At 50.4% G+C, this 26807-nt stretch overlaps 1 protein-coding gene across 8 annotated transcripts in view; it reads right to left on the reverse strand.

The window, feature by feature from the left end:
- The window catches only part of SLTM (SAFB like transcription modulator), a 340694-nt gene that overhangs the window by 133549 nt on the left and 180338 nt on the right, over positions 1-26807 (reverse strand). For all 8 annotated transcript variants that reach the window (XM_078685169.1, XM_078685170.1, XM_078685172.1 and 5 more), the window contains one exon: positions 10565-10689. In XM_078685169.1, the coding sequence (XP_078541295.1) occupies positions 10565-10689 (125 nt within the window). The remainder of the gene's footprint in view (positions 1-10564; positions 10690-26807) is intronic.

A 26807-nucleotide genomic window follows, 5' to 3' on the forward strand; every position in this document is an offset into this window, starting at 1 on the left:
TCCTCTTTAAAGGAATTGTGTAGGACTCCATAGGCTGTGCCGGCGTAATCTTTCGCTTGTAAAAGGAAAGTTTACCGGTGTCAGCGTCGATAAATTGTTCCGACTGCTCCTCCAGCAGTGGTTGTCGACGTTTAGTGCTCACAACTGCAGGGGTTGGCTTCGGCCCGAGGGCACTTTCGTCGACGTCTCGACGACCGTCCTGGGCGCGAACGCCTTCGGCGCCACTTTCGGCGGCAGCGTGAACTGGATCGGCGACGTTGACTTTGGCAGCGGGCTTCTTGGTGGAAGTATCCTTCGGATCGACCGCGGAAGCCTAGTTTCTGATGCGTTGCAAGGAGTCCGACACCTGCTTTGTGAACGATGCGGACGGTTCATGTCCACCAGCATGTGTTGACTCTAGAGTAACGGTACTCTTGGCCTTTTCAGGCCGACGTGCTGGATCGACAGCTTTTGGAGCTCCGATTCCCTGGTCTGTGTCGACGGCCTTCGGCGCCGACTGTTTCGGGTCGGCGGCCTTGACAATTGGTTTCGGTGTCCCAGCCTTCGGCTCGACGCCCTTGAGCGACTTCGGCTCGACGCCCTTGAGCGACTTCACTGGATCGACTACCTTCTTCGGCTTTGGCTGCCCCGACATGTCCGAAGACGAGGAGGCGACCAAAGCGACAGGCGTCTTCTGCTTCGACGGCGTCTATCACTTTCGGGTTTGTCGAGACCGAAGCTTTCACTTTCGGTTTCGATTTGACCAATGGCGGCTCCGTAGAAGTGTTTGTAGCCGGGCCCGGAGGCGAGACCGTGGATCCAGGTGTAAGATCTTGGGTAAGGCCATGTGGCGATCCCTCGACCTGAGCCTTAGTGATTGTTCGAACGGGGCATAGCTCTTCGCCTGAGCTATCTTCCGTGGCCCCATAGGCCTCATTGTCGTCTCCTACCTAGTCGACGACGTCTTCTGTGTCGAGCATTTCGACGTCTGCGTAGTTGGTAGATTTCTGCCGCTGGAGTTGAAATCGGCTCTCGATCTTCCTGCTCGTCTGCTTCTTCCCCCTCGAAAATGTTCACCAGGTCAGGGGCCGACTGCTGGGCCTCGTGGCGCGCCACGCGCCGAATCGTCTTCTTGGAGCGAAAACGGGAGCAAGCCATACAGTTGGCTTCGTCTTGATCCGGCGACAGGCACTTGTTGCACACCGGGTGGACGTCGATGTGGGGATACTTCGAGTTGCACACGGGGCAACTTTTGAACGGGCTCCGTTCCATGATGTGCCGTCGAATAAGTCTGGTTGCGTTGACTGGGCCTCGAGCACCGAAGAGCCACTCTACTCCTCTGGATGTCCGACTCGGGAACTGAGCCGGAACAGAGCTGGGCACCGAACGCAAGACAATACCGACGCTAAGGGGAAGGCCTTCGGGCCTAAAGGAAAGTTTCTATCGATTCCGATCTTGAGTGTTTTTTTCCGCCATTGGGTTCGGATGCATATTTGATCAATCTGGGGATGGAGTCGATGCCCATGCACACTGTAGTCCAGGGGAGGAGCCACCTATCTCGTGATACTTCGAAGACTCTTCCAGGACAACAATGTGCAACCATCCGGACCCTACACTAGGCGGCGATCTATGCTATAGATATGAATTCAGCAGCCCACATGCCTCGAACACTCTGGTTCATGTGGAACCTCGACACCACCTTTGGCATGAAGTGTCGGTCTGTTCTCATCACGACCCTGTCACCGTGTATCTGGATTTAGGGTTCCTGCAGTGTGAGTGCCTGCAGTTCGCTCACCCTATGTAGCGAGGGGATTGCTACTAGAAAAGCCGTTTTCATTGTTAGCATTTGCAGTGATGCTTTGTGGATGGGTTCGAAAGGTGCTTTCATGAGCTCCGTTAGTACCACATTTAGGTTCCAGGCCGGTGGCGGCATTCTCTTTGGTGGCGCTATTCTTTTTGCCCCTTCCAGGAATCTTTTTACGACTTGGGATGTAAATAAGCTTCTCCCCGTTTCTCCTCTTGTGTATGCCACAATCGCTGCCAGGTGTACCCTCAGCGAGAATGAGCTTAGCTTTAATTAGGTGCGTGAGGTACCTTAGCACCGTAGATTCCCTGGTCAGTTTTCTATGGAGTTTTTTCTTGCAACACCATTGAGTGAATCTTTTCCATTTTTCCCCATAGCACTTGCGTGTGCTGGGCCTTCTTGCCTCACGCAGCACCCGCAGGGTGCTCTCTGGTAGCTTTAGATAGGCGAACTCTAAGTCCTCAGGAGCAAGGCTGAGAGGTTGAGGCTCTCCGGCTCTGGGTGTAGAACTTCTCTGTTTTCCATGGAGAGTAGGTCTCTTCTTTGAGAACTTGTGGGGGGGGGCCCTGCGCCATCTCAATTATCTGAGAGTACCAGGTCTGCTTGGCCCATTGTGGTACCACCAGGATGAGCGTCATGTTGCTAGTCATGCATTTGTTGAGAACCCTGGGGATCAGAGGTATCGGGGGGAAAAGAGTAGGCAAATGTTTTTGACCAGCTTATCCATAGGGCATTCCCCTGTGATAGTGCCTCTGGTTGCCTGGATGCAAAGTATTGGCATTTTGCATTCCGGCGTGTTGCAAACAGGTCTATTGTTGGTGTGCCCCATCTCCTGAATAGTCTGTTTCCTGAATATTGAGTTCCCACTCGTGGGACGCTGAAGTTTGCCTGCTGAGCCAATCCGCTTCCACATTGTCCTCCCCTTGCAGGTGTATGGCTAGCAGGTCTATTTTGAGTGGTATTGCCCATCTCCAGATTTCTTGTGCCAAGCTTGACAGAGGGACTGATTGAGTTTCCCCCCTGTTTGTGATTGAGTTTCCCCCCGGTTTGTTTATGTAAAACATTGTTGTGGTGTTGTCTGTTTGTATCAGCACCTTCTGGCTGTACAGAAAGGCCTTGAGGGCTAGCAACACTGTTTTCAGTTCCAGGTAATTGATGTGTCTGACCGCATCTGTAGGGCTCCACAGACCCCTCACTGAGCCTGTTCATGTGTGCGCCCCATCCCTTCTGGGATGCGTCTGTGGTGATGGTCACTGTTGGGTCCGGTGGTGTTAGAGGCTTCCCTACTGTTGATCTTTCCTTGGTCCACCACCTTATTTCTTCCTGCACCCTGTGCGTTACAACCACTAGATCCTCCCAACTTCCTGTAGCTTGTGACCATTGCTGTTGCAGCCACTCTTGGAGTGGTCTCATCCGTAGGCGTACATTGGGGACCATGTGTATGCATGGCGCCATCACCCCCAAAATCTTGCTCACAGTCCTCACTGTCAGAGCTCGCACCTTGTGGTAGTGACGTTTCTCCCTCAGTAGGCTGAGTGTTCTCTTCTCGCTGGGTAACACCCTGCATTGGACGGTGTCGATTTGAGCTCCCAGGAAGATTTTCACTTGCTCTAGTTCCATTGAGCATTTTCCCCAGTGTATGAAGAATCTCAGGCTTGCTAGCGTTCTTGTCACCTGTTCTGCATGATCTTTGCATGTCCTGTAAGAGCTTGCCTTTACGAGCCAGTCGTCGAGGTAGGGGTACACGTGTATCCACTTTCTTCTTAGATGTGCGGCCACTGCAGCGAGGCATTTGGTGAACACCCTTGGTGCGGACTTTAAGCCGAACGCCAGGGTGGTGAATTGGTAGTGATCCTTGTTTACTGTGAATCTTAGCATGTGCTTGTGCTGCCTGTTCATGGGGATGTGCAGGTACCCATCTTTGAGGTCTATCGTGGACAAGAAGTCCCCGGCCTTTATCTGCGGGATGACCTCTTGTAGGGACGTCGTCTTGAATTTTTGAGTCTTTACGTATTTGTTTAGGAACCGAAGGTCCAGGATGGGTCTTAGACTTTCGTCCACTTTTGGAACCAGGAAGTAGTTGTAGTAGACTCCCCTGTTTCGTTCTTTGAATGGAACCCGCTCGATGGCCGCTTTGAGGTGGAGTTCTTGAGCTTCCTCTTGGAGAAATCGCAGCTCTCTTCCAGAGTGCTCTCTTTTTTTTGGCTTTGTTTGGTGGTCTCTTTTCCAACTATGCAGTATCCGAACTGCATGATGTTGAGTATCCACTTGTCAGTTGTTATTATTCTCCACTCCTGGAGAAAAAATCTCAATCTTCCTCCTACTGGCGTCACATGTTCCTTTGTGTCTTGTCCGTGTAGCCCTCTCCTGTTTGTTTTCCCGTGCTCCTCCCCCAGAGGGTTCGAGTGGGAGAGCACCTTTTTCCGTGTGAAGTCACTTAGAGGGGGGTTGCTCACCGCCTCTCCTTCTCTGGCCCCGTACATTTCCTCTTGATCGAAAGGACTGGCCCCTGCCCTGGTAGTTCCAGTTTTGCCTCGGCTGGCCCTGGTGACTTTGGTTGTCACTCTGTTGTCCCTGGTGGAATGTCTGGTGCGATTGCCCTTGCTGGCTTCCACCCCTGCCGTTAGGCCTCGGTGTAGGAGTGCCCCTTCTCATCCCCCTGAATTGCAGGGCCCTCATGGACCTTGCCGTCTCGTTGTCCTTCAGTTGGGTGAGCTTCTCATCAACTGGGGCTCCGAACAGTGATTCACCGTTGAAGGGTGTGCTCAGGATGTTGTTCTGAACCTCAGCCTTGAAGCCTGAGATCCTGAGCCAGGCTTGCCTTCTCTCTGATGCCTATAGCCATCAGTCTGCTGGCTGTTTCTGCCCCATCCAAGGCTGTCTTGATGCACGAGTTAGCGATGCTTTTCCCCTCTTCCACAAGGTGTGATGCCCTCTCACAGTATTGTTCCGGGAGGTGCTTGAGTAATTGGCTCATCTCATCCCAATGCTGGTATTGATGTCTGTTCAGGAGGGCTTTGGAGTTCGCCATCCACCAGTGCGTTGCGGCGTTCCTCTCTATTTTCCTGCCTGTTAAATCCATCCTCCTGCTTTCTTTGTCAGGTGGAGGTCCAGATGTTGTTGGGACGTTTGCCCTTTTTCTGGCCGTTGCAGCGATTATTGAGTCTGCTGTGACGGATCCCTTGATGTAAGCTGGGTCCTGGGAGGAGAATTTGTACTTCTCCGTCCTCGGCGTTACTGATCTGCATGTAGCCGGTTCCTTGAAGGCTTCCTTCCCTTGGTCTGTGACACTAGAGCATGGGCAAGAACTGGCTTCTTGTCCGTGTGGGGAGCAATGTCTCCAGCAGGAAATCTGCTTTTGGCTTCTCCTCCTTTAGCTTAACTCCATAGGCTGCCGCCGCCTTCCGGACCACCTCATTGTATGCCCCAATGTTGTCCGGTGGCGAAGGCCTCGAGGGGTATGTTTCCACAGCCTCCTCCGGGTTTTCGGCCTCGATGTCCTGCCATTCCTGGTCTTGGGCTGTCGAGGAACCTGAGCCGTAGCTTGACTGCTGCTCCCCGTAATCCCCTTCTGTGTAGTAGAGGTCTTCTTCCTCTTCGTGCTCCGAGGGTTCCGGAGTTTTCGGCGTCGAACTCCTCGTGCTCCTGTACCTCAGCGACGGTCGGTGCCGGCTTCGAGGGGATCCTGTAACTTTTCATTTTTTCGTCGAAGTCCTTTCTCTGAAGGATATTCTCCATTTCGGCCTCGAGCATTCTTTACTTTCTCTGCATCTCTGCGGCCTGCTCGTCGTCGAGCGTTTCGGCTGCTCTTTTCGGCGGCGTCGTCGACGTAGAAACTTTCTTCGCCTTCTTTTCCTTCGAAGTCGAAGTCCCTTTTTCAGGGGCTTGCTTCGATGACCTATGCTTTTCGCTGGTCTTCGGCCTCCGGGAGTCCTTTTCGAAGGATCCGCTGGGCTCTTTTTCGGAGGATGCAGCTTCGGTCGTTGAAGTTTTCGGAGCCGGTGCTCCTTTCGAGGCTCTAGGCTCTGACTTTCAAGAGTCTGCCTCTGGCTTTCGAGACCCTGTGGGGGTTTTCGGGGTCGTAGACTCTCCTACCTTGTCAGGCGTTTTCTTATCGGTCTCTGCGACCGTGAAGTTATCTGGACCTTCGGCGATGTTGTCCTCGTCGGTGGAGAGGGCCAGTTCGTAAAGCGTCGGTGTGAGAAGTTGGCCTGATATGCAGTGCTCACTATTCTAGTGATCACTATGTATCAGTCCAAACAACCCTATTGATGATTGGTTGTAAGTCAACCTTATAGACCAGCTATCCTAGTAGCATGGATACGAGCAGTCTAAGGCTAAGAATCTAGAGGGCGTGTTAAGCCAGCTGTTTTACCATCACATTACCCCTTGAACACCCAGTGAAAGGACACCACACAAGTGTTATGAAAATAAACAGTGTATTTATTAGAATCACAACAACCCTGTACTCTTTATGAGGACAGGGTGCTAGGCACACAACAAAACTTACGAAAATACTTAAGTTAGCACAGTATATACAAATGCCCGAGGGGCACGAAAAACCATATACTCTAAAAGTGGAATGCGAAATTACTAGCAGGTAAGTACAGTACTAATAGGCTTTGGAATCGCTAGGACTTGACTAGGGAATCGTTAGATTACTTCTAGGAGGCCTAGGGGACTCGGGTGCAGAGTGTGCACTCTCACGCGGGATGCGGGACAAAGTCTATGGTAGCTAGTAACGTTAAAGTTAGTGTTCACGGGCGAACCCGACCTGGTAGGGAGAAAACGAAAGTGGATCCTGACCCTTGGATAGTGAGGCTATGCTGGGGCACCGAAATGCCGAAGTTACATAGCCCAGGGGCTGCAGCTGCATATGTCTCAAAAGACGTCGGGAATCCTCGTTGCCGGACCAGGAGCCTGGAAGAAAGATGCTGGCAGGCGACCAGTGAAGATAGTTCGAGTTGATCCAAGCCTGGATCTGGAAGATGGATGACACCTGAAAGCAGAGGGGACCAAGTTCGTGACTACTAGCCAGTAGTCAGTGGGCACCAGGAGGGCACCGGATGGTAGTCACCTCGACTAGGTGAGTGGGCAACGCTGGCTCTGCAGATCTCACGGACCAGGAGGCGTTGTCGGCGACCAGGATGGAGAGGCGAGCTGTCCCACGATGGATGAAGCTGTCGGCGTCGAAGAACCCAGGATTGGGCAACAAAGCCTAGGCTAATTCAAGCCCACGCGGTGGACTCAAAATGGCGTCTTGAGTGGACCAGGAGGGTCCGGGGTGCTCCTCTTCTGGAAGGGAGCAAGGGCCAGTCTGGAGCAACCAGACCAGCAGCAGTGATGTCGTCGGGCGTCGTTCAGAAGGCCACAAGCCAGCGGCTAGTAGCCAAACAACGCGGTGAGCAGCAAAAAGCAGAAGGGCCCCACGCCGATCGTGGAGATGCTGGGGGGCTGCTCTTCGGTGCTGGAGCTGCTCAGGGTCGGGGCTTCTCGGACCCCAAAGCACTCGCCAGGAAATTACTCGGCGGGCTTGCTGTGCAGAAGTCGTGCAGTCTTGGCAATAGTCGGTCCCTTGAGGTCTCGTCGCACTCACGGTTCTCAGCTTTGCTGTAGAGGTGAGTAAAGGTCGGAGGTGCAAGGGAAGCCGGGTCTTGTCGAGCTGGGCAGTCGGATTCCGGAGGAAGGACTTACAGCAGACCGCAGTGTTCTTGCGATGGTGCCTGCGGATGCAGGGTGACTACTCCTTAGTCACAAGGGAGAATCTTGAAGAAGGAAATCTTGAAGTCCTTTCGCAGAAAGTCGTGTCTTGATTCCAAAGATGATCTAATTTGGAAGGGGGCCTGCTCCTACCTTTATCTGGGAAAAGGGGGCTGGCACGCGACTAGGTCCTGCCCTATGGGTGAGACCAGGAGGGGGGTGGTTACACCCACTTCCCTGGCGGGCTTTTCCCCAGCTCAGGGTCTGGAGTGTCCCTGGAACTGGTTCAAGCCGGCCTATGCATAGTGAGCACCGGGGTGCCACTTGCAGTCACCTTCCTCTGAAGCCCTGCCTACCTAGGATACACAAAATCCTGTCTGGAAACCCTTTGTCCTTATCTCCTGCTCTGGGAGGACTCCCAGCAGCAGGAGGGCAGACTTGTGTCTCGGTGGCAGCATCCATTTTGTGGAGCTGAGGCTCTGTTTGACTTTAACCGGGGTTAGGGGTTACATACATGTCGTGTCCCTCTAGAAGGGTGGAATGCTAACCCCGTCGCCAGAATTGGCGAGGGGTTAGTATTCCAATTCGTATGACACCTTACTCGACATGTTTTGATAAAGCGATACCAGAGTTGGCATATAACCGCGAGGATTATAATGCACTTAAGAGTATATGGTATGCGATATCATGGAAACGGCTAAGGGATAGATCCCGAAAGCCGCAGACAGGCTCAGCTCATGCCAGAGCACCATCTCACACGATTCCAAGCACTCTGCCTTCAGGATTGTTAAGGCCTGCCATAGGAGTGACTGATAGGAGATCTGTGTGTCCATTTCAGGGTTAGATATAGGTATACTATATCTAAAGCAAAGGGTGAGTACGCCACCTTGCCCCAGCTGTCTTGCAGCCAGTTGTGTCAGTTTAGTTAGTCAGTCCAGGGGTGGCACAATACATGCTTCAGCCCCTGGGAGACTTCTGGGTGCACCTCAGCCCTGGGTACAGGGACTTGGAGGGCCCAGTGCCAATTCAGTACCTGAGTACAATTTGGATAGAGAGAACAGCTAGGCTGTGGGTCTGATTAGCAGGCCCACAGCCAGGGAAAGTCGTAAACCAGTGCAGCAAAAAGCAAAAATCTGGGTGATCATAGGATTGCAGACCCTACTCTCCTACAGTCGGGACCTGGCCCTTGCCCTGCATCATGTGGTGAGCAGTCCTCTCTCTCGAACACGAAGTGTCTTCGGCTTGAAGACGGAGCAGGCGTTGCAGTCTCTGCTCTCGTGGTCGATTGGCAGGCAGAGGTTGCAGACCGGGTGCTGGTCCTTCTGTGCGAACTTGTGGTGGCATTTTTTGCAGAATTTAAAGGGTGTCTTGTACATCCCTGCGCTCAGGGTGCCCCCTGTGTGCGCATTCCTCCAAGGACGTCGAAGATCTCGAAGTTCTTTCCTTTCTTCGTCGTCTCTTCTCTGATGGTCCTCTTCTCCCGATCTTCTCCGATCTTTACAGAGTTGCTGTATTTCCTTCTCTCCTCCAAAACTTCTGGAGCTTCACGCGACGATCCAGACCCAACGGCGGAAAAAAGAATCTGAAGATGGCGCCCAAGAGTGGTAGCTTCCGCCGGAAGCATGCCGACGTCACCGAAGGGACACCAAATGGTGGGACGTCAACGCCCACCTGGGCTACGGAAAAAAAAAAAAAAGAGAGAAAAAGACTACGATTCCGGACCCAACCACCAGATTGCGGAATATGCACAGCATAGTGAATCCAGAAAGATTCACGCTGCAAAACTCTTAACACTCGTCGCTCCATCCATATGACGGGACCCGTGTAAGTGGCGCGCGCGCTGGCAGAGCATACCGCAATAAATATCCTCAATATGTCACCATCAATGCGTTCTCCGATTCAACAATCCAGTCCGTAAATAGTGACAGATGTTTTAATGCACTAAAACAACTGCTACTATTAACGTACTTGATTGTGGACTCAGAGCGCGTTGATGGCGACATATTGAGGATAGATATACATATATACATACATATATATATATACACATACATATACACACACACAAAGACATACATACATGCTGCGGGGTCCACGTGGGCGGGACTATTCAGGAGTATACCCTGAAGAGAAGAAGAGTTGCTGGACACCAGGACAGTTGATCAGGCACCTCAGGAGCAGCAAGTGCCCTTTTGTGTCTGGTTCTTCTCACCGGTTTCGGTCTAAGTAGGGGGCCCCTACAGGATGAGGATGCTGGTGTGAAGGTCAGTGCAGATCAATCAACGCTGGAACACAGGTATGGCTAGCCGGGGGACCTTGAAGGCGTGTTAGGCCACTCTTGACTCAGGCTTTGGGCGTCGGGTACAGAGTGGTGAGGACTCCAGGATCTGGAGACACGGTTTGGGTTACTGTTTGACAAATCCAGTGTCCACTGGAGATAGGACAGGCCCCTGGGGTTCTTGGAGGCTGATAGCTAAAGGACACACCAGTTTCGGCTCGCAGGGGTTCAGAGCAGGAGACAGGCTAGTAGGGCTGGGGCCAAAGCAGTTTTCTTCTGCAGCACAGCTCTTCAGATTGGACATGACTAGGACTGAAGAGGCAAGATTCAGGGGTACCCTAAATACTAGATTTAGGAGAGTTACAGAAGTGTGCAGGTAAGGACCAATGGGTCCCTTTCCTGGGGTATCTACACCATCTAGTTTGAGAGGGGGCATAAGTCTTCCTGATTTCAACCCTCAGAGGGCTCTCTAGTCACAAGGCACTTGGTACCAGGGGTACTTTTAACAAGTGACTTAAAGTGGCCCAGAGGTGTGCCAATTTTGGATACAAATGTACAGTTTTAGGAAAGAACAGGTTCTGGAGCCTGGTTAGCAGGATCACAGCACACTCAGTCAAGTTGGCAAGTTGGCATCGGGCAAAAATGTTAGGGGGTAAAAGGTAAGAGTGATACCCCTCTGGGAAAAGCCAAAGTCATATGAACATTTTAAAGAATTAGTAACAATAGGTATGCAAACAACTGCACCACCAAGCAAGACCTATAAAAATAAATAAAGCCGCTCCCAAAAAGTATATGGGACATACCTGTGGTCTACATCACGAGGACGTTTTAAAGAATTTCTCTTCGCCTGCTCAAAACGAAGCTGTTCCTGCTGACGGCGAAGTTCTGCACGTTCACGAGCTATACGCTCTGCTTCTTTGCGGCGTTCCTTCAAGAAATTAATAACATTTATCAGATTCTTCAAAGCCTCCGCTATCTAAGCTACCGGTAAATATTTTCAATGCTTTGATATTTACAACAAAGTAGATCTCTTAAGGGGATTATCGCAAAAGTGAATAAACTTGACTTAAAATGCTAAGCAAATTAAAATCCAGTTTCTATAGTTGCCTAGCACTGCATATTTCAAAAGTGTGTGTGTCCAGTAGGTGCCAACTAATTGAGTACATGAACTGGAACACAAAAGCTACAATAATCTTTCTAGCAGACAGATGAGAATCCATTACCACTACCGTGTCTGAACAGCACCTGCTCATTCAGAGGCAGTCCATGACAGGTCCTAGATTGCAGGATAACAACATGTTAAAGTACATCAGCAGTACAGAAAAAAGTGGGGCATAACAGTGCAAGCAAGATGGCACTTTCTAACACAACACCCACCCCCCCTCCCCCCAAAAAAGGTGATGAGACTAACCTTGCCTTTATTGTCTAAGTGGAAGAACCTGGAAAGTCCATCTGCACGGGCAGTCCCTGGTCGGTGTTCCACTTCAAAGTCTATACCCTGTAGGGAGATGGGCCATCTCAATAGTTTTGGATTTTTCCCTTTCATCTGTATTAGCCATCTGAGAGGTCTGCGGTCAAGGGTGAGCATCTTCAACTTCTCTTGTTCCAGAAAAAGATTCAAGATCCTGAGATCCAGATTGGATGTAACCGGCCATCCTTCTTGGGAATCAGGAAATACCGGGAGTAACACCACTGACCACTTTCCTGCTCGGGAACCACCTCTATTGCACCTTTCTTTAATAATGTTAGAACTTCCTTCTGCGGGAGAAGGAAATGTTCTTCCGAGCAAGCCCCTTGGCAAGGAGGGTAATTTGGAAGGAATTCCCGAAAGGGAAGAGCATACCCAATCTCTACAAGATTGAGAACCCAAAGGTCTGGAGTGACAGATTCCCAATCTTGCAGAAAATGAGTAAGCCGACCTGCTACAGGACCAACATGATCCGGAATGGGAATCTAGGACTGCTTTGCTGCGGTGATAGGAGGGGAGGAAGAGGAGGAGGAGGGTTTATCGTCTCGGGGATGACCTCTACTTTTACCTCTATACGATTTGTACAGAGTATTCTGTTGCTGCTGCTGAAGAGGCTGGCCATATGAACGAAAGGACGACCTCCCAAATTCTCTGTACTTTCGGTAAGAGCCTCTAGATTGAGCCTGCAAACCAAGAGATTAAAGTGTTGCCTTTAAATCTCTCTAAAGCAGTGTCCGCTTTCTTACCAAAGAGTCCCAAACCATCAAAAGGTAGGTCCAACAGAGTAGCTTGAACATCTGTTGAAAAATCCGTAGACTTCAACCAAGCACACCTAGTAGCCACTAAATAACCCATGATCCTTGCCACTGAGTCAGCTGTGTCTAGCCCACTCCGAATGACTTTACGTGCAGCAGCCTGTGTATCGTGTAAAACCTCCTCAAAATTCTTCCTGTCTTTCTCAGACAGCTTAGGCAGCAACTGTTTAGATGAGTCCATCAAAGCATGGATGTATCTACAAATCAAACATGTAGCATTCGTAGATTTCAATTCCATGCTTGCAGAGGAGAATGCCTTCTTGACCGAATGATCAATCCTCTTCGATTCCCTGGCAGCAGGAACTTGAGGGAATGCTCCCGAAGATCTCGGAGCATGCAGCCTGAACTATTAAGCTCTTTGGAGAAGGATGAGCCGATAAAAACTCTGGGTCACCCCTAGCCACCCTATATCTTCTGGCTATAGACCTGGAAACTGCAGGCGCAGAATGAGGCTTTCGCCAAACCTCCAGTACAGGCTCAAGGATAGCCTCATTGAAAGGCCAAAGAGGCTAAACTGAGGAAGGTGAATGGAGAACTTCCGTTAATGAATTCGTACGGGCAGGAAGGAAGGTGCTCTGGGACCGAACGGCATTCCGCCAGCCCTATTCAAGGAAAAGATCACAGAATGGGCTATCAACATGCAACCGCTATTTTCGGAAGTCAGACTCTTAAATAAAATCCCAGAATCCTGGAGAGGGTCAACCATTGTCCCTATATTCAAAAAAGGTGACAAAATGGACCCTAACAACTACCGACTACTAGCCCTCCTCGACAATGATGCAAAATACTTTGCGGGAACCCTCTTAGAGGAGATCGTGCTTTGGGCGGATTCAAATCAAATCATACCACTGAACTAGACCGGATTCCGAAAAAATACCGGAACAGCTACCAATATTCTGGCCATCTCTCTAATGATCGATGCAGCAAAAATAAAAAAAAAAGCCGCTGCACATGTGCTACATCGATTTTAGTGCAGCGTTTGATAACATTGAGAGAAGCAGACTTTGGGGGAAACTGGCTCAATGGGGATTACCGCAGCCGATTCTAAGCATGCTGAAGCTTCTACGCTCGGATACCTGGGTGCAGGTGAAGCTAGGAGGCGGCACACATCTGTCATCTAAAGTCCGCACCACCAAAGGCCTCAAGCAAGGGTGCGTGCTTGCCCCGATATTGTTCAATCTGTTCATGGCGGATCTATCAGGTTTACTCAACACATGCAACTCGCATTCCCCGAGGCTGGGAGGGGAAAATCTTGAGCAACCTGTTGTATGCGGATGACGTCGTGTTACTCAGCCAAACTTCCATCGCCCTCCAGCATCTTCTGACCCAAATGAACAGCTATGCTACGGAAAATAAACTTAAAATAAATTTGAGCAAGACACGCACCATGTCGATCAACACCAAGAAGAAGATTCAGAAATCATGGGCCCTAGGCGGCCAAAAAATAGAGTCTGCACTCGTTTACAAATACCTGGGAGTCCTCTTTGATAGATGGCACTTATGCACAGCAAAAGCAGGAAGCGAAAAGGAGAGGGGCGTGCATTGCCGTCACACTAAAAAACATAGCCAATCAATTGATGGGGCCAATCCTAACCCCCTATCTGAGAGCTATTCAGGCTAAGCTACTCCCTTCTATCTGCTATGGCAGTGAGGCGCTTTGTGGGAGAGACTCCAAGAACCTGGACATAATCCAGACAAAAGCTTATAGAATAATGTTTTCGCTCCCGTCCTACACATCGCCTGCCCAACTCAGGCTGGAATTTGGTTTGCAAAAGCAAGTTGTTGCCAGACAGGGAGCATACATCATCTGCTGCCACAAACTTCGCTCGGCTACCACCAACACTCGCTGCTATGGCAAGATATTCAAAACAGGGACACATCTCAGGCAAGATCCTACCTGCAGGAAGCCCTGGGGGCAACCAATCTAACTGCGATCTGGGACATGCAACTTGGGCACAACCAGTTCAAAAAACTAGTCTGGAAAACGGTCAAAACTCTATCCTTACTAGAGGATAAGGCCACATTCGCCAAAAGAAAACACGCTTGGATGACATTAAATTCGTACAAATCGTTGTCATCACAACCATACTTCAGTCAGGGCTATCCTAAGACCACAAAACTGAAATTCTTGAAATACAGACTAGGGGTCTTGCCAAGCAGCGAGCATCTACCACCAAGGCTAAGGAGCAATGGCCACGAGGTTTATCCGCTATGTAACAGACAAGGGCGACATACTCCATCTGACCTGTCTTTGTGAAGAGTTACAGCCAGCCCTTCAACCGCTTTTAAAGGGCCAGTTCAAGCAGCTAGGGATTCACATGAGAAGGCAAGCAGTGCTAGCTTGCCTGAACCCTTTGAACACTAAACTGAATTGTAGATATGTTAAGTTCCTTGCAATAATCGAGCAAAAACTGCCAAAAACAAAAACTTATGATCATTGATATAGGCAACAAACAGGCGGCCTACAGGATGTAAGGGAACACGCTGCCCCGCCACAAGATAAATAATTTGCTCAACCAGACTAGGTTTTCTAGTGGAAGCTCATTTTTTAAGGGAACATGCTGCCCCCACCATAAGACAAATACTTTCGGTCATTCAGACTGGGTTTAGTGCAAGCTCATTATTGATGATTACAATGTACAAATTATGATATTTTAAAGTCATTTTCTACTGTTTTGTATAATGTTTTTGCACTGGTTTTAATTAACTATGCATAATAATAATAAAAATATAAACACTAGCCACCCTATATCTTCTTGCTATAGACCTGGGAACTGCAGGCACAGAATGAGGCTTTCGCCAAACCTCCAGTACAGGCTCAAGAATAGCCTCATTGAAAGGCCAAAGAGGCTAAACTGAGGAAGGTGAATGGAGAACTTCCGTTAATAAATTTGACTTAAACTCAATAGTAGGGAGTTGAATGTCCAATAATTCAGCCGTCTTTACAACCACATGATACGGTGCTACATCTTTTGAAGGGGTACAAAAGGAAGCGGTGATGGACGGAGCATCTGAACCAATCAAAACATTCACACCTAGTCAACAGATCTGGTTTTAATCCATCACTGTTCTTTAGCCCACTCTGCCACCCCAGTTCAGACATGGCCATATGCAAATCAGTCTGACCCTGTGCCTCATGGGAACAGTCAAGCCCGAACTGCCAAGCCATGCCTTCCCTATACCGGTAAGAAGCTTCCTAGGACCGGTTTCTGGCATTTCAGCCGTCTTCAGCCAGGCTTGCTTAACCCCTTCGCTGCTCATGACGAGCTCAGCTCGTCATGCAGTACACTGGTCGTGTGCTTATGACGAGCTGAGCTCGTCATGAACAATGGGATTCCTAAAATATGAGCACAGAGGGGGAATTGCTGTAGCAGTCAAGGTGTTAAACCCAGTGGCATCTTTTGAAGGAGCATCAGAATCAGGAGAGAACTCCCATTCAGGAGAAATGTTCAGGCCGCTGGCCTCTCCCAATTCAGCAAAGCACTCATCTGAATCATGCAGTTCACTTCTTCCCTCACAATATCTTTTCTCTTCTAAAACCCTCTGGGCCTCTCCTGGATCTTATCCGCAGCACAGGTGTCTATGGATCCACAATCTGATTCGGAGCCGGCGTCGTGCATGGATCAGACGGCGCCGCTTGCACCGAACGAGGCCGAACAGAAGGCGCCAGTGAAGATGGAAACGGCGTCAGAACACTCGGCGCCGGGAAACTCCAAGACAGCGCCGTCAGAAGGAACGGCATGAAAGGGGCCAGGGCATAGGCTGAGGAGCCCCCAAATTGAAAGCTAATGGGACCCGCAGGTGCACCAGAGGGGTACATAGCCCTGTGAAAGACTCCATAAATGGCATTAAGGTAATGCTATGGGTCTTGTCCTGAAGCTGGAAATGGAGGGTAAGCTCCCGGGACCTGCTCCGAAGCAGGTGTTCCTGAATTTAGGCCAGCCGGCACCGAAACTTCTTTTGGAGTAACCTGCTCTTCTGGCACAGGGATTTCTTGAGCCAGAGAATGGACCGAATCCGGTGACTGAGCCGGCGTTCGATGTGGAGAGGCTTCAGGCGAAGCCAACTTCTTCGGTGAAGCCGGAATCGATCTGGGCGCCTATTCTTTTTCAAATCGTTGTCTTGAAGAGTGCTTCTTTTTCTTATGTTTCTTCGGCTTCGAGTGTCCAGACGTCGATTTCGAGCCAGACGTCGACTCGGAACGAGACCTTGATCTCCTCCTACCTCTCCTCTCTCATTTTGGCCATAAAGAGCTTCGCCTCTCTCTTTCAACGCCTTTGGATTCATTTTCCTGCAGCATGGACATCCTTCGACGTCGTGATCGGCAGACAAGCACCAAACACAATCTTCGTGCGGGTCAGTGATGGACATCTGTTTACCGCACTCCCAGCAGGGCTTAAAACCAGATTTTTTCACAGACATCTTTGAAGGAAACAAGAGAAACACAGCAAAATAGCTAGATATTGAATATGCTACTTACCAGTAACTGGTGGGGGAAGGCAAGAATATAGCTAAATCATGCCTGAAATCCGCCCTGTTTGCGGAAGACACGTCCAGCAGGCTCACGATGATCGGGGTCACAGAGTAGGAATGCCTGGCTGAGGATCTCCGGCTTCAAGCCGGAAGTACAGAATAACTTTCTCAACACCCCCTTCAATGTAGAAACCCTGTTCGAGGCATGTGGGCTGCTGAATTCATATCTATAGCATAGATCGCCGCCTAGTGTTGGGTCCGGATGATTGCACATTGTTGTCCTCGAAGAGTCTTCGAAGTATCACGAGATAGGTGGCTCCTCCCTTGGACTACAGTGCGCATGGGCATTGACTCCATCCTCAGATTGTTTTTAGCCATTGTGGCAAAGATGGAGTGTAAACAGTGTAAGCGATGGCCATGCTAAGAGTAAGTGTAAAAAGTCTGCAGCCGCTACAGGCGCCGGGGAGGAGGGCGGGCAATATGAATGTCAGCAGCCCTACATGCCAAGAACAGATGCATACTGGCAAGTAGCATATTCAGTTCGAGGCATGTGGGCTGCTGAATTCATATCTATAGCATAGAATACATAGCAGTCCCTCCATTAACGGCGGCCGCCTGTGCCAGCTGCAGAAGTCTGAAAAAGTGTTTTAAGAACAGCCTGCCCTACAGCTGCCTGCTGCTTGGAGTGCACATCTACACAGTAATGTTTAGTAAATGTGTGTGGTGTAGACCATGTGGCTGCTCTACAAATATCTTCCAAAGGGATGTTACCAAGGAAAGCCATAGAGGCCCCTAACTTGCGGGTGGAGTGGGCTCTGGGAGGGACCGTTAAAGTGCGCTTGGCCTTGTGATAGCAAATCTGAATGCACTTAACGATCCACCTGGCTATACCTGCTTTGGAAATGGGGTTGCCTTTGTGCTGGGCTGAAAAGGCAACAAAGAGTTGTTGTGTCTTCCTAAATTCTTTGGTCCTATTGATGTAGTACATCAAAGCTCGTTTGACATCAAGAGTGTGGAGCATCCTTTCTCTGGGTTTTGAAAGAACGCGGGCAGTTCAATGGTCTGATTGACATGGAACTGCGAAACCACTTTAGGAAGAAATTTAGAGTTAGTGCGCAGCACCACCCTGGCTCTTGTACAGTGAGCGCCTGCAGCTCACTAACACATCGTAGAGACGTAATGGCAACGTGAAAAGCCACTTTCCACGTTAAGAACTGAATCCCACATGAATGTAGAGGCTCAAAAGGCGGGCCCATCAACCTGGTGAGGACCACATTGAGGTTCCATACAGGAGCTGGCGGGGTCCTCGGAGGGATGACCCGCTTTAGTCCTTCCAGGAAGGCTTTAATGGCAGGCACTCTGAAAACGGAGAGATGCTGCCTGTTTTGGAGATAAGCCGCTATGGCGGATAAGTGTGTCCGAATGGAAGCATATGCAAGATTGCATTTGTAAAGATGTAACAAATAACATATTATTATTATTATTTAACGATTTATAGAGCGCCTGGTGACCCGGAGGCATCCCCGCGCTGTAAGGACTTGAGTTAGCCGGAAGGGAAAGGAAAAAAAAGCTTATTTGGGAAACAGCAGAGTTTTAATTTGTTTGCGGAAGCGTAAGTATACAGGCTCCAACCGTAGGCAACGGGGGAGCGAGTTCCAGCAGGAGGATGCTTTTACTGAGAAACGGCGGCCTCCGGTGCGTACCCTCCTGAACTTGGGGACGTTAGCTAGTCGTTCATTGTCCGAGCGCAGGGATCTCGAGGCTTTGGAAGGAGTGACCATGTCTCTCAGAATGGAAGGACCTTGTCCATTGAGGAGTTTGTGCGCGATGCACATTGCCTTGAACTCTATCCTTTCTCGTACTGGCAACCAGTGGAGAGCCTTGAGCGCTGGTCTGGCTGAGGCTCTTGAGGGGAGATTCATTAGCATCCGGGCAGCCGCATTTTGAGTTCGTTGTAGCTTGCCCAGGGTGGATACAGGGGCTCCTAAGTAGACGGAGTTGCTATAGTTTAATCGGGCAAGGATAAGTCCTTGCATCAGGAGTTTCCTGGAATGGGGAGGGAGCATCGGCAGGATCTTACGATATGATGTTGGGAATGGATGCATCTAGCGGGTTGATGTGGTGTTCAGTACCGTAAATGACAAACCGCTTCCATTTCGCTGCATAGCAGGCTCTAGTGGTGGGCTTTCTCGCCTCCCGAATGATATCCATGCATTCTGGAGGCAAGTCAAGGTAGCCAAATTCTAAGGCCTCAGGAGCCAGATCGCCAGGTTGAGCTGTTGCGGATCTGGATGCTGAATGTCGCCATGGTTCTGCGTCAAAAGCCTGGGTGTGAGGTGCAGCCGTTGATGCGGTACCACGGAGAGTTCTAGAAACGTGGTGTACCATGGCTGGCGTGCCCACGTTGGAGCAACCAGGATGAGTGTCATCGAGTGTTGCTTTAGCTTTCTTGCCACCAGCGGTATGAGAGGCGCTGGGGGAAAAGCGTACGCAAATCTGCCTGACCAGTTCATCCATATCGCATTGCCTTGCGACTGTGGGTGAGGGAACCTGGCGGCAAAGCTTGGGCATTTTGCGTTTTCCCTTGTGGCGAACAGGTCTATCTCTGGATGACCCCACTGCTGGAAGTACGGGCGGAGTACTGATGGATGTATCTCCCACTCGTGCATTTGGTGGCTGTACCTGCTGAGCAGGTCCGCCATCTGATTGTCCTTGCCCGGGAGGTGTTCCGCCATGAGTAAGATGTTCCTCTGAATGGCCCACTTCCACATGCTCCGAGCCAGATGAGACAACTGTGGAGAGTGTGTACCTCCCTGCTTTTGGATGTAGTACATGGCCGTCATGTTGTCCGACCGGATCAACACGACCTTGTGGCACAGATGTACTTTGAATGCCTTCAACGCCATGAAGATTGCCATCAGTTCTAGGTAGTTGATGTGCATCTTCCTTTGTTGCGTCGTCCATAGTCCCTGCACCGTGTAGTGGAGTACATGAGCTCCCCATCCCTGGAGAGATGCGTCCGTCGTCAGGATAATCTGTGGCACAGGCTCCTGGAACGGTCGGCCCTTGCAAAGGTTGTGTGGATTCCACCAATGCAGAGAGGTGTATGCCCGACCGGTCACCAACACTAGGTCGTTCAACTGTCCTTGAGCCCGAGTCCACTGATGCGCCAAGCATTCTTGGAGCGGACGCATATGTAACCTCGCGTGCGGGACTATGAAGATGCAGGAGGCCATCATGCCTATCAACTGCATGAACACTCTCGCAGGAAGGATTAGTTACTTACCTGTAACGAATAGTTTTCTTACCTGTCGGTGTAGTTTTGCAGCTTGAAGATCTTTCTGGATTCACTATGCTGTGCATTATTCCGCGGTCTTGTGGTTGGGTCCGGATTCGTAGTCTTTTCTTTGTTTTTTTTTTTTTTTCTCTTTGCCCAGGTGGGCGTCGGCGTCACACCCCCTTTGGGTGTATTTCCGGTGACGTCGGCATGCTTCCTGCGGAAGCTCCCACTCTTGGGCGCCATCTTCGGGTTCTTTTTTTCCGTGTTTCTTTCGTTTCCGAAGTAATGGCAATGTTCTTCTTAGTTTGTATTTACCGCTTTGTATTTTCAAAGTCTATTCTTTAGTTAACCACCTCTTCTCTCTCCAGCCTCATCTTTCTGGCGGAGGTGGGTGGGTTCGCTAGTGAATCCAGAAAGATCTTCAAGCTGCAAAACTACACCGACAGGTAAGAAAACTATTCGTTTTGCAGCGTGAATCTTTCTGGATTCACTATGCTGTGCATAGATTTTGTAGCGGTTTCTCATCTCTGTGGCGGCTGGGTGGAAGATGAGCGTTGGGTGTTGAATATGTGCTGTAGCACCTTCTGTCCCACTTGAGCTTCCTTGTTCATTTGTATGTCCACACAGTAGTGCTTCGTGAACGTGTGCACCGAAGCCCATGTTGCCGCCAGGCATATGTCCTCTATGGGTGTGTTAGCCAGGAAGGCTATTGTAGCGCCCTTCTTCCTGGTGGAGTGGGCACGTGTCCCCTCAGCCAGTTCCTGTCCTGCCCGTTTGTGGCAGAGTTGGATTGTTTGTGCGATCCATCGTGCAATGGTCCTTTTGGTTACTGCTTTGCCCATGAAGCTGTTTGCGAAGGACACAAAAAACTGTTTCGTTTTCCTGTGCCCCTTTGTCCTTTCAATGTAGTGCATGACTGCCCTTCTGGCGTCCAGGGTGTGCAGAGCTCTCTCTGCGCTGGTTGTGGGTTTTTGGAAAAAACTCGGTATCTGTATAGACTGGTTCATGTGAAAATTGGATACCACCTTCGGCATGAAGTGTGGGTCAGTCCTCATCACAACTCTATCGTTGTGTATTTGTATGTATGGTTCTTGTAGCGTCAGCGCTTGAAGCTCGCTTACTCTGCGTAAGGACGTTATCGCAACCAGGAAGGCTGTTTTCATAGTTAGCATCTTTAGGGAGGCCTTGTGAAGTGGTTCAAAGGGCTCTTTCATGAGTTCCGTTAGGACTGTGTTCAAGTTCCATGCAGGTGGCGGCACCCGCTTGGGTGGTGCGATCCTTTTCGCTCCTTCTAGGAATCTCTTCACCACCTGTGATGTGAAGAAGCTCCTGCACGTTTCTCCCCTTGTGTAGGCTACTATCGCTGCCAAGTGAACTCTTAACGAGGATGAGCTAAGGTTCTTCTCCAGTAAGTGCGTCAGGTACCTTAGCACTGTGGAGTCCCTCTTCATCTTATTGTGGAGTCTTTCCTGTCTGCACCATATTGTGAATCTTTTCCATTTCGCAACGTAGCACTTTCGAGTGCTGGGCCTTCGTGCCTCCCGAAGTACCCTCAGGGTGCTTTCTGGTAGTCTCAAATGTGCGAACTCTATGTCCTCAGGAGCCACGCTACTAGGCTCATGCTCTCTGGCTCTGGATGCAGTACCTCTCCGTTCTGCATGGACAGTAGATCTTTCCTCCTGCTGAATCTGTGGGGTGCACACTGTGTCATCTCCATGATCTGCGAGTACCAGGTCTGCCTCGCCCACTGCGGTGCGACCAGTATCAGTGTCATGTTGCTCGCTCTGCACTTGCTCAGTACTCTGTGCATCAGTGGTATCGGGGGAAAGGCGTAGGCAAATGTCCTTGACCAATCTATCCATAGGGCATTCCCCAGTGTCCCCTCCTCGGGCTGCCTGGATGCGAAGTTTTGGCATTTTGCATTCTGGCGTGTGGCAAACAGGTCCACCGATGGTGTCCCCCACCTGTCGAACAGGTATCTTGTCTCCTGAGCATTGAGCTCCCACTCGTGGGATGCCGATGTCTGCCTGCTGAGCCAATCGGCTTGTATGTTGTCCTTCCCTGGTAGGTGTATGGCTAGCAGGTCTTTTTTGAGAGGGATGGCCCATCTCCATATCTCCTGCGCCAGCGTTGAAAGCGGTGCGGACTGTGTGCCCCCCTGCTTGTTGATGTAGAACATCGCAGTGGTGTTGTCTGTTTGTATCAATACCCTGTGCTTGTACAGTCTTGTTTGAAAGGCCTTCAGTGCAAGGAAGATTGTCTTCAATTCTAAGTAATTGATGTGCTTTGTGGCATCCGTCGGTGTCCACAGTCCCCTCACCTTGAGCTCCTCCATGTGAGCGCCCCATCCCTTCAGGGATGCGTCTGTGGTGATGGTCACTGTTGGCGTTGGGGGCGTTAGAGGCTTTCCCCTTGCTATGTTCTCCATGGTCCACCATGTCATCTCCTTCTGCACTGCGTGCGTTACAACCACTAGATCCTCCCAACTGCCTGTAGCTTGTGACCATTGCTCCTGTAGCCATTCTTGAATGGGTCTCATGTGGAGTCGTACATTCGGTACCAGGTGGATGCATGATGCCATCATCCCCATGATCTTGCTCGCCGTCCTCACTGTCCGAGCTTGTCCCTTCCGGTAGAGGCGAGTTTCCTTCACCAGCGCCCTCGCCCTCTTCTCGCTGGGGAACACCTTGCCCTGTAAGGTGTTGATCTGTGCTCCCAGGAAGATCTTCACTTGTTCCGGCTCCATTGATGATTTCTTCCAATGGATGGAGAACCCCAGGTTTATGAGCGTGCTGGTCACTGTATGTGCGTGCAGCTTGCATTTCTGGTATGAGTTTGCTTTCACCAGCCAGTCGTCCAGGTAAGGGTATACATGTATTCCCTGCCTTCTTAGGTGCGCTGCGACTGCTGCGAGGCACTTTGTGAAAACTCTTGGTGCCGATTTTAGACCGAAGGCCAGTGTCGTGAACTGGTAGTGGCTTTCTCCGACGGTGAACCTGAGCATGTGCTTGTGCTTCCTGTTCATTGGGATGTGCAGGTATGCGTCTTTGAGGTCTATAGTGACCATGAAGTCCCCGGTCTGCAACTGTGGGAGCACCTCTTGCAGGGAGGTCATTTTGAATTTTTGCGTTCTTATGAATTTGTTCACGAACCGTAAATCGAGAATGGGCCTCATTGTCTCGTCTACTTTTGGTACCAGGAAGTATGTTGAGTATACTCCTGTGTTTCTTTCCTTGAAGGGTACCCTTTCTATGGCCTGCTTCTGCAGGAGTTCTTTTGCTTCTTCCTGAAGGCACTGCAGCTGCTTGCTTGCTAGCGGCTTTCTTCTTGGTTTTCTGTTTGTTGGCCTCGCCTCCAACTCTATGCAGTATCCGAATTGGATAATGTTGAGGATCCATTTGTCTGATGTGATTCCTCTCCACTCCTGGAGGTGGAATCTTAATCTTCCTCCCACTGGTGTCCTGTGGTCGTAGGTGTCTAGTTTGTCTTGACCCATCTGTACGTGCTGCCCCCTGGGATCTTTTTTGTGGGTGGGCACACGGATTTTTTTGAAGTCACTTGGAGGTGGGCTGCTGGCCCCCTCTTCTATTTTGTCCCCGTCCATTTCTCCCTCGAAAGGACTGGCCTCTTTGTTGGTACTGCCAGGGCTGTTTCTGATGGCCCTGCTGACCCTGCGAGTCTGCCTGGTGCGTTTGCTGGAAAGCCTGGTGTGATGTACCTGGCTGGTTTCCGCCTCTTCCGCCGGGCCTCCGTGACGGGGTGCCCCTCTTGTTCCCTCTGAACTGCAATGCTCCCATGGATCTTGCTGTTTCGTTATCCTTCTTAAGTTGGCTGAGTTGCTCATCAACTGTTTGTCCGAAAAGCGTACTGCCGTTGAATGGTGTGTTCAGGATGCTGTGTTGCACCTCCGGTTTGAAACCGGATATCCTGAGCCAGGCGTGTCTCCTTTCCGTGACGCCCATCATCATGAGCCTGCTGGCGGTGTCTGCCCCATCCAGGGCCGTCTTAAGGCAAGAATTTGCAGCATTCTTCCCCTCTTCAATTAGCTTTTCGGCTTTCTGCTTGGCATCCTGGGGCAAGTCCTTCACCAACTGCCCCAGTCCCTCCATGATTTGGTACATGTGTCTGTTTACCAGGGCGTTGGAATTAGCCATGCGCCAGTGGGTCGCGGCATTCCGTTCGATCCTTCTGCCCACCAGATCCATCCTTTTGCTCTCTTTATCCGGTGGCGGGCCCGAGGTAGTGGGTACGTTAGCCCTCCTCCTTGCTGTGGCCGTGATAATGGAGTCTGCGGAGACCGTGCCCTGAATGTAGGCCGGGTCCTTTGCGGCATGCTTGTACTTCTTCTCAGTTCTGGGAGTTACTGCCTTGCATGTTGCGGGCTCCCTGAAAGCTTCCTTCCCCTGAGCCAAGACGCTCTCGAGCATCGGGAGGAACTGGCTCCTCGTTTGTGTTGGGAGCAATGTTTCCAGAAGGAAGTCTGCTTTCTGCTTCTCTTCGTCGAGCTTGAGCTTGAAAGCTGCTGCGGCAGATTGTATCACCGCGTTGTAGGCCCCGATGTCGTCCGGCGGCGAGGGCCTCGAGGGGTAGGTGTCGACCACCTCCTCCGGGCTGTCGGTGTCGACATCGATGTAATCTACCTCCTGAAGGTCATAGGGCGCCGACTCTGTGTCTGTCCTGCCCTCATCTTCCTCCCCATAGCTGTAGCTCTCGTGGGGATTCTCGTACTCCTCCTGGTCGTCGAACACCTCGACGTCCTGGTCTTGCTCGGTGACTTCGGCGACCTCTTCTTCTTCCTCCTCGACCGCCTCCAGCACTGGTGGCTTGGTCTTGTGAGGGATCGTGAAGGCCTTCATCCTTGCGTCGAAATCTTTTTTCCGCTGCATGAAGTTCTCCATTTCTGCCTCGAGGCGCCTTCTTTTCTTTTCCATCTCGGCCGCGTGTTCCGCGTCGGATGGTTCCGCCGCTCTCTTCGACGGATGGCTCGTCGCCGTGCCTCTCGGAGTCGAAGTTTTCGACGTCGAACCGGATATCGGGTCTCTGGTCGTCGTCGACAGTTTCGGGTCTTTCTCCCTCGTCGATCGATCCTTTTCGGGGACGATTTTCGACGTCTTCTGCTGATCAGCAGCTCTCGGCGCCGGGGACTCCTTCTCTGAGGATCCGCTGGGCCTGGGAGTAGTCGCGGACGCCGCCTTTTTTGGCGTCGGCGCTTTCGGGGTCTTGCCCTCGATTTTTCGAGACTCAGAGTCTCTCGGGTTCTTGGGGGCCGAAGAGTCTCCTACCTTGTCAGAAGTCTTCGTGTAATCGGTCTCTACGACCGTGTAGCTGTCGTCTTCGGCGGCAGCGTTGTCTTCTTCCTCGGAGGACATCCCCAGCTCGTAGAGCGACGGGGTCGGGGCCTTCCCCTGCAGGGCGGCGTGTGCTACCCTCTGCCTCTCTCTCACACGAAGGGTCTTCGGGGTGAAGGCGGAACAGGCGTTGCAGTCTCCGCTTTCGTGGTCCACCGGTAGGCAAAGGTTGCATACCGGGTGCTGGTCCTTCTGCGCGTACTTGTGGTGGCAGTTACGGCAGAACTTGAACGGCGTGTTGTCCATCCTCGAGCGTCCAGGGCCTCTCTGGTCGCGTGTTCGTCGACGGTCGTCGAAGATCTGGATGGAAAACGCCTTATCTTTGCTTGTCTTTCGTCGGTGAAGTCCCCTGGAGTCTTCAGATGACTTCTCCTCGTCTTTTCTGTATTTTCTTTCTTCTTTCTCCAAAAATGTCTGGAGCCCAAACGGGAACGATCCAGACCCGACCGCGGAAAAAAAGAATCTGAAGATGGCGCCCAAGAGTGGGAGCTTCCGCAGGAAGCATGCCGACGTCACCGGAAATACACCCAAAGGGGGTGTGACGCCGACGCCCACCTGGGCAAAGAGAAAAAAAAAAAAAAACAAAGAAAAGACTACGAATCCGGACCCAACCACAAGACCGCGGAATAATGCACAGCATAGTGAATCCAGAAAGATTCACGCTGCAAAATCCTAGTTCTCTTCCAGGGGTATCCTCATCAAAGTCATTAGAATATTCCCGCCCATGTGCGGGACCCCGGAAACACTATATTATATGTGCCCCACATATATATATATATATATATATATACACTCATATATAATATATACATATATATATATATATATATATATATATATATATATATATATATATATATATACACACACACACACACATATATATATATACATACATACATACATACATATATATACATATACATATATAAACATGCAATAGCAGCCAAATAAAAACAGCTGAAATATGCTGTAAAGAATTTCCACCATACATGAGTTATAAGCATTATAAACATGAGAAAACAACACAAGGTTTGTTTCAGAAACTGTTTTAATGCTCAGAAAGCAGTAGAAATTCTCATAACTCACTGGAAGCATAGAAAGCTCCCAGGCTGCATTGCAAACACAGTCTAAAAAGACTGAAAAGCTAACCTGTAGCTGCATAGCAATAAACTGACACCGTGCCTTTAAGGCACCCATGACCCCCAGTATCCCATCATGCCTCAGGGGTGACAGTTAGGTCAGTTGTTCTTTTCGGAGACTGAAAATAAACCCAGTAACAAATAGGTTAACAATATCTCCTTATTAAAGAATGTCCTTTGCCCGGGGAGGCGGGAGGGTTGCTTATGACTTTGATGAGGATACCCCTGGAAGAGAACTAGGATTACAGGTAAGTAACTAATCCTTCTCTTCCATGGGATTCTCATCAATAGTCATAAGCATTAGAATAGAATAGCGAGCCTCACCTCATCTCCCTGCGGGCAAAGGAGTAACAATACAGTAATAACCATATGAAGCCTAGTAACTACTAAGCTTGTACAGGCCGTAGGCTACCCAAATAGATTCCTCAAAGAGGCTTGTCCTACTTGAGTATCGGCCCTGGAATCAGACTCGAGACAGTAATGTCTCGTAAAGGTATGAACTGATTTTCCAAGTTGCAGC

This window comes from Lissotriton helveticus, chromosome 3_2 (genome assembly GCF_964261635.1).
Source record: "Lissotriton helveticus chromosome 3_2, aLisHel1.1, whole genome shotgun sequence".
NCBI classification, from domain to species: domain Eukaryota; kingdom Metazoa; phylum Chordata; class Amphibia; order Caudata; family Salamandridae; genus Lissotriton; species Lissotriton helveticus.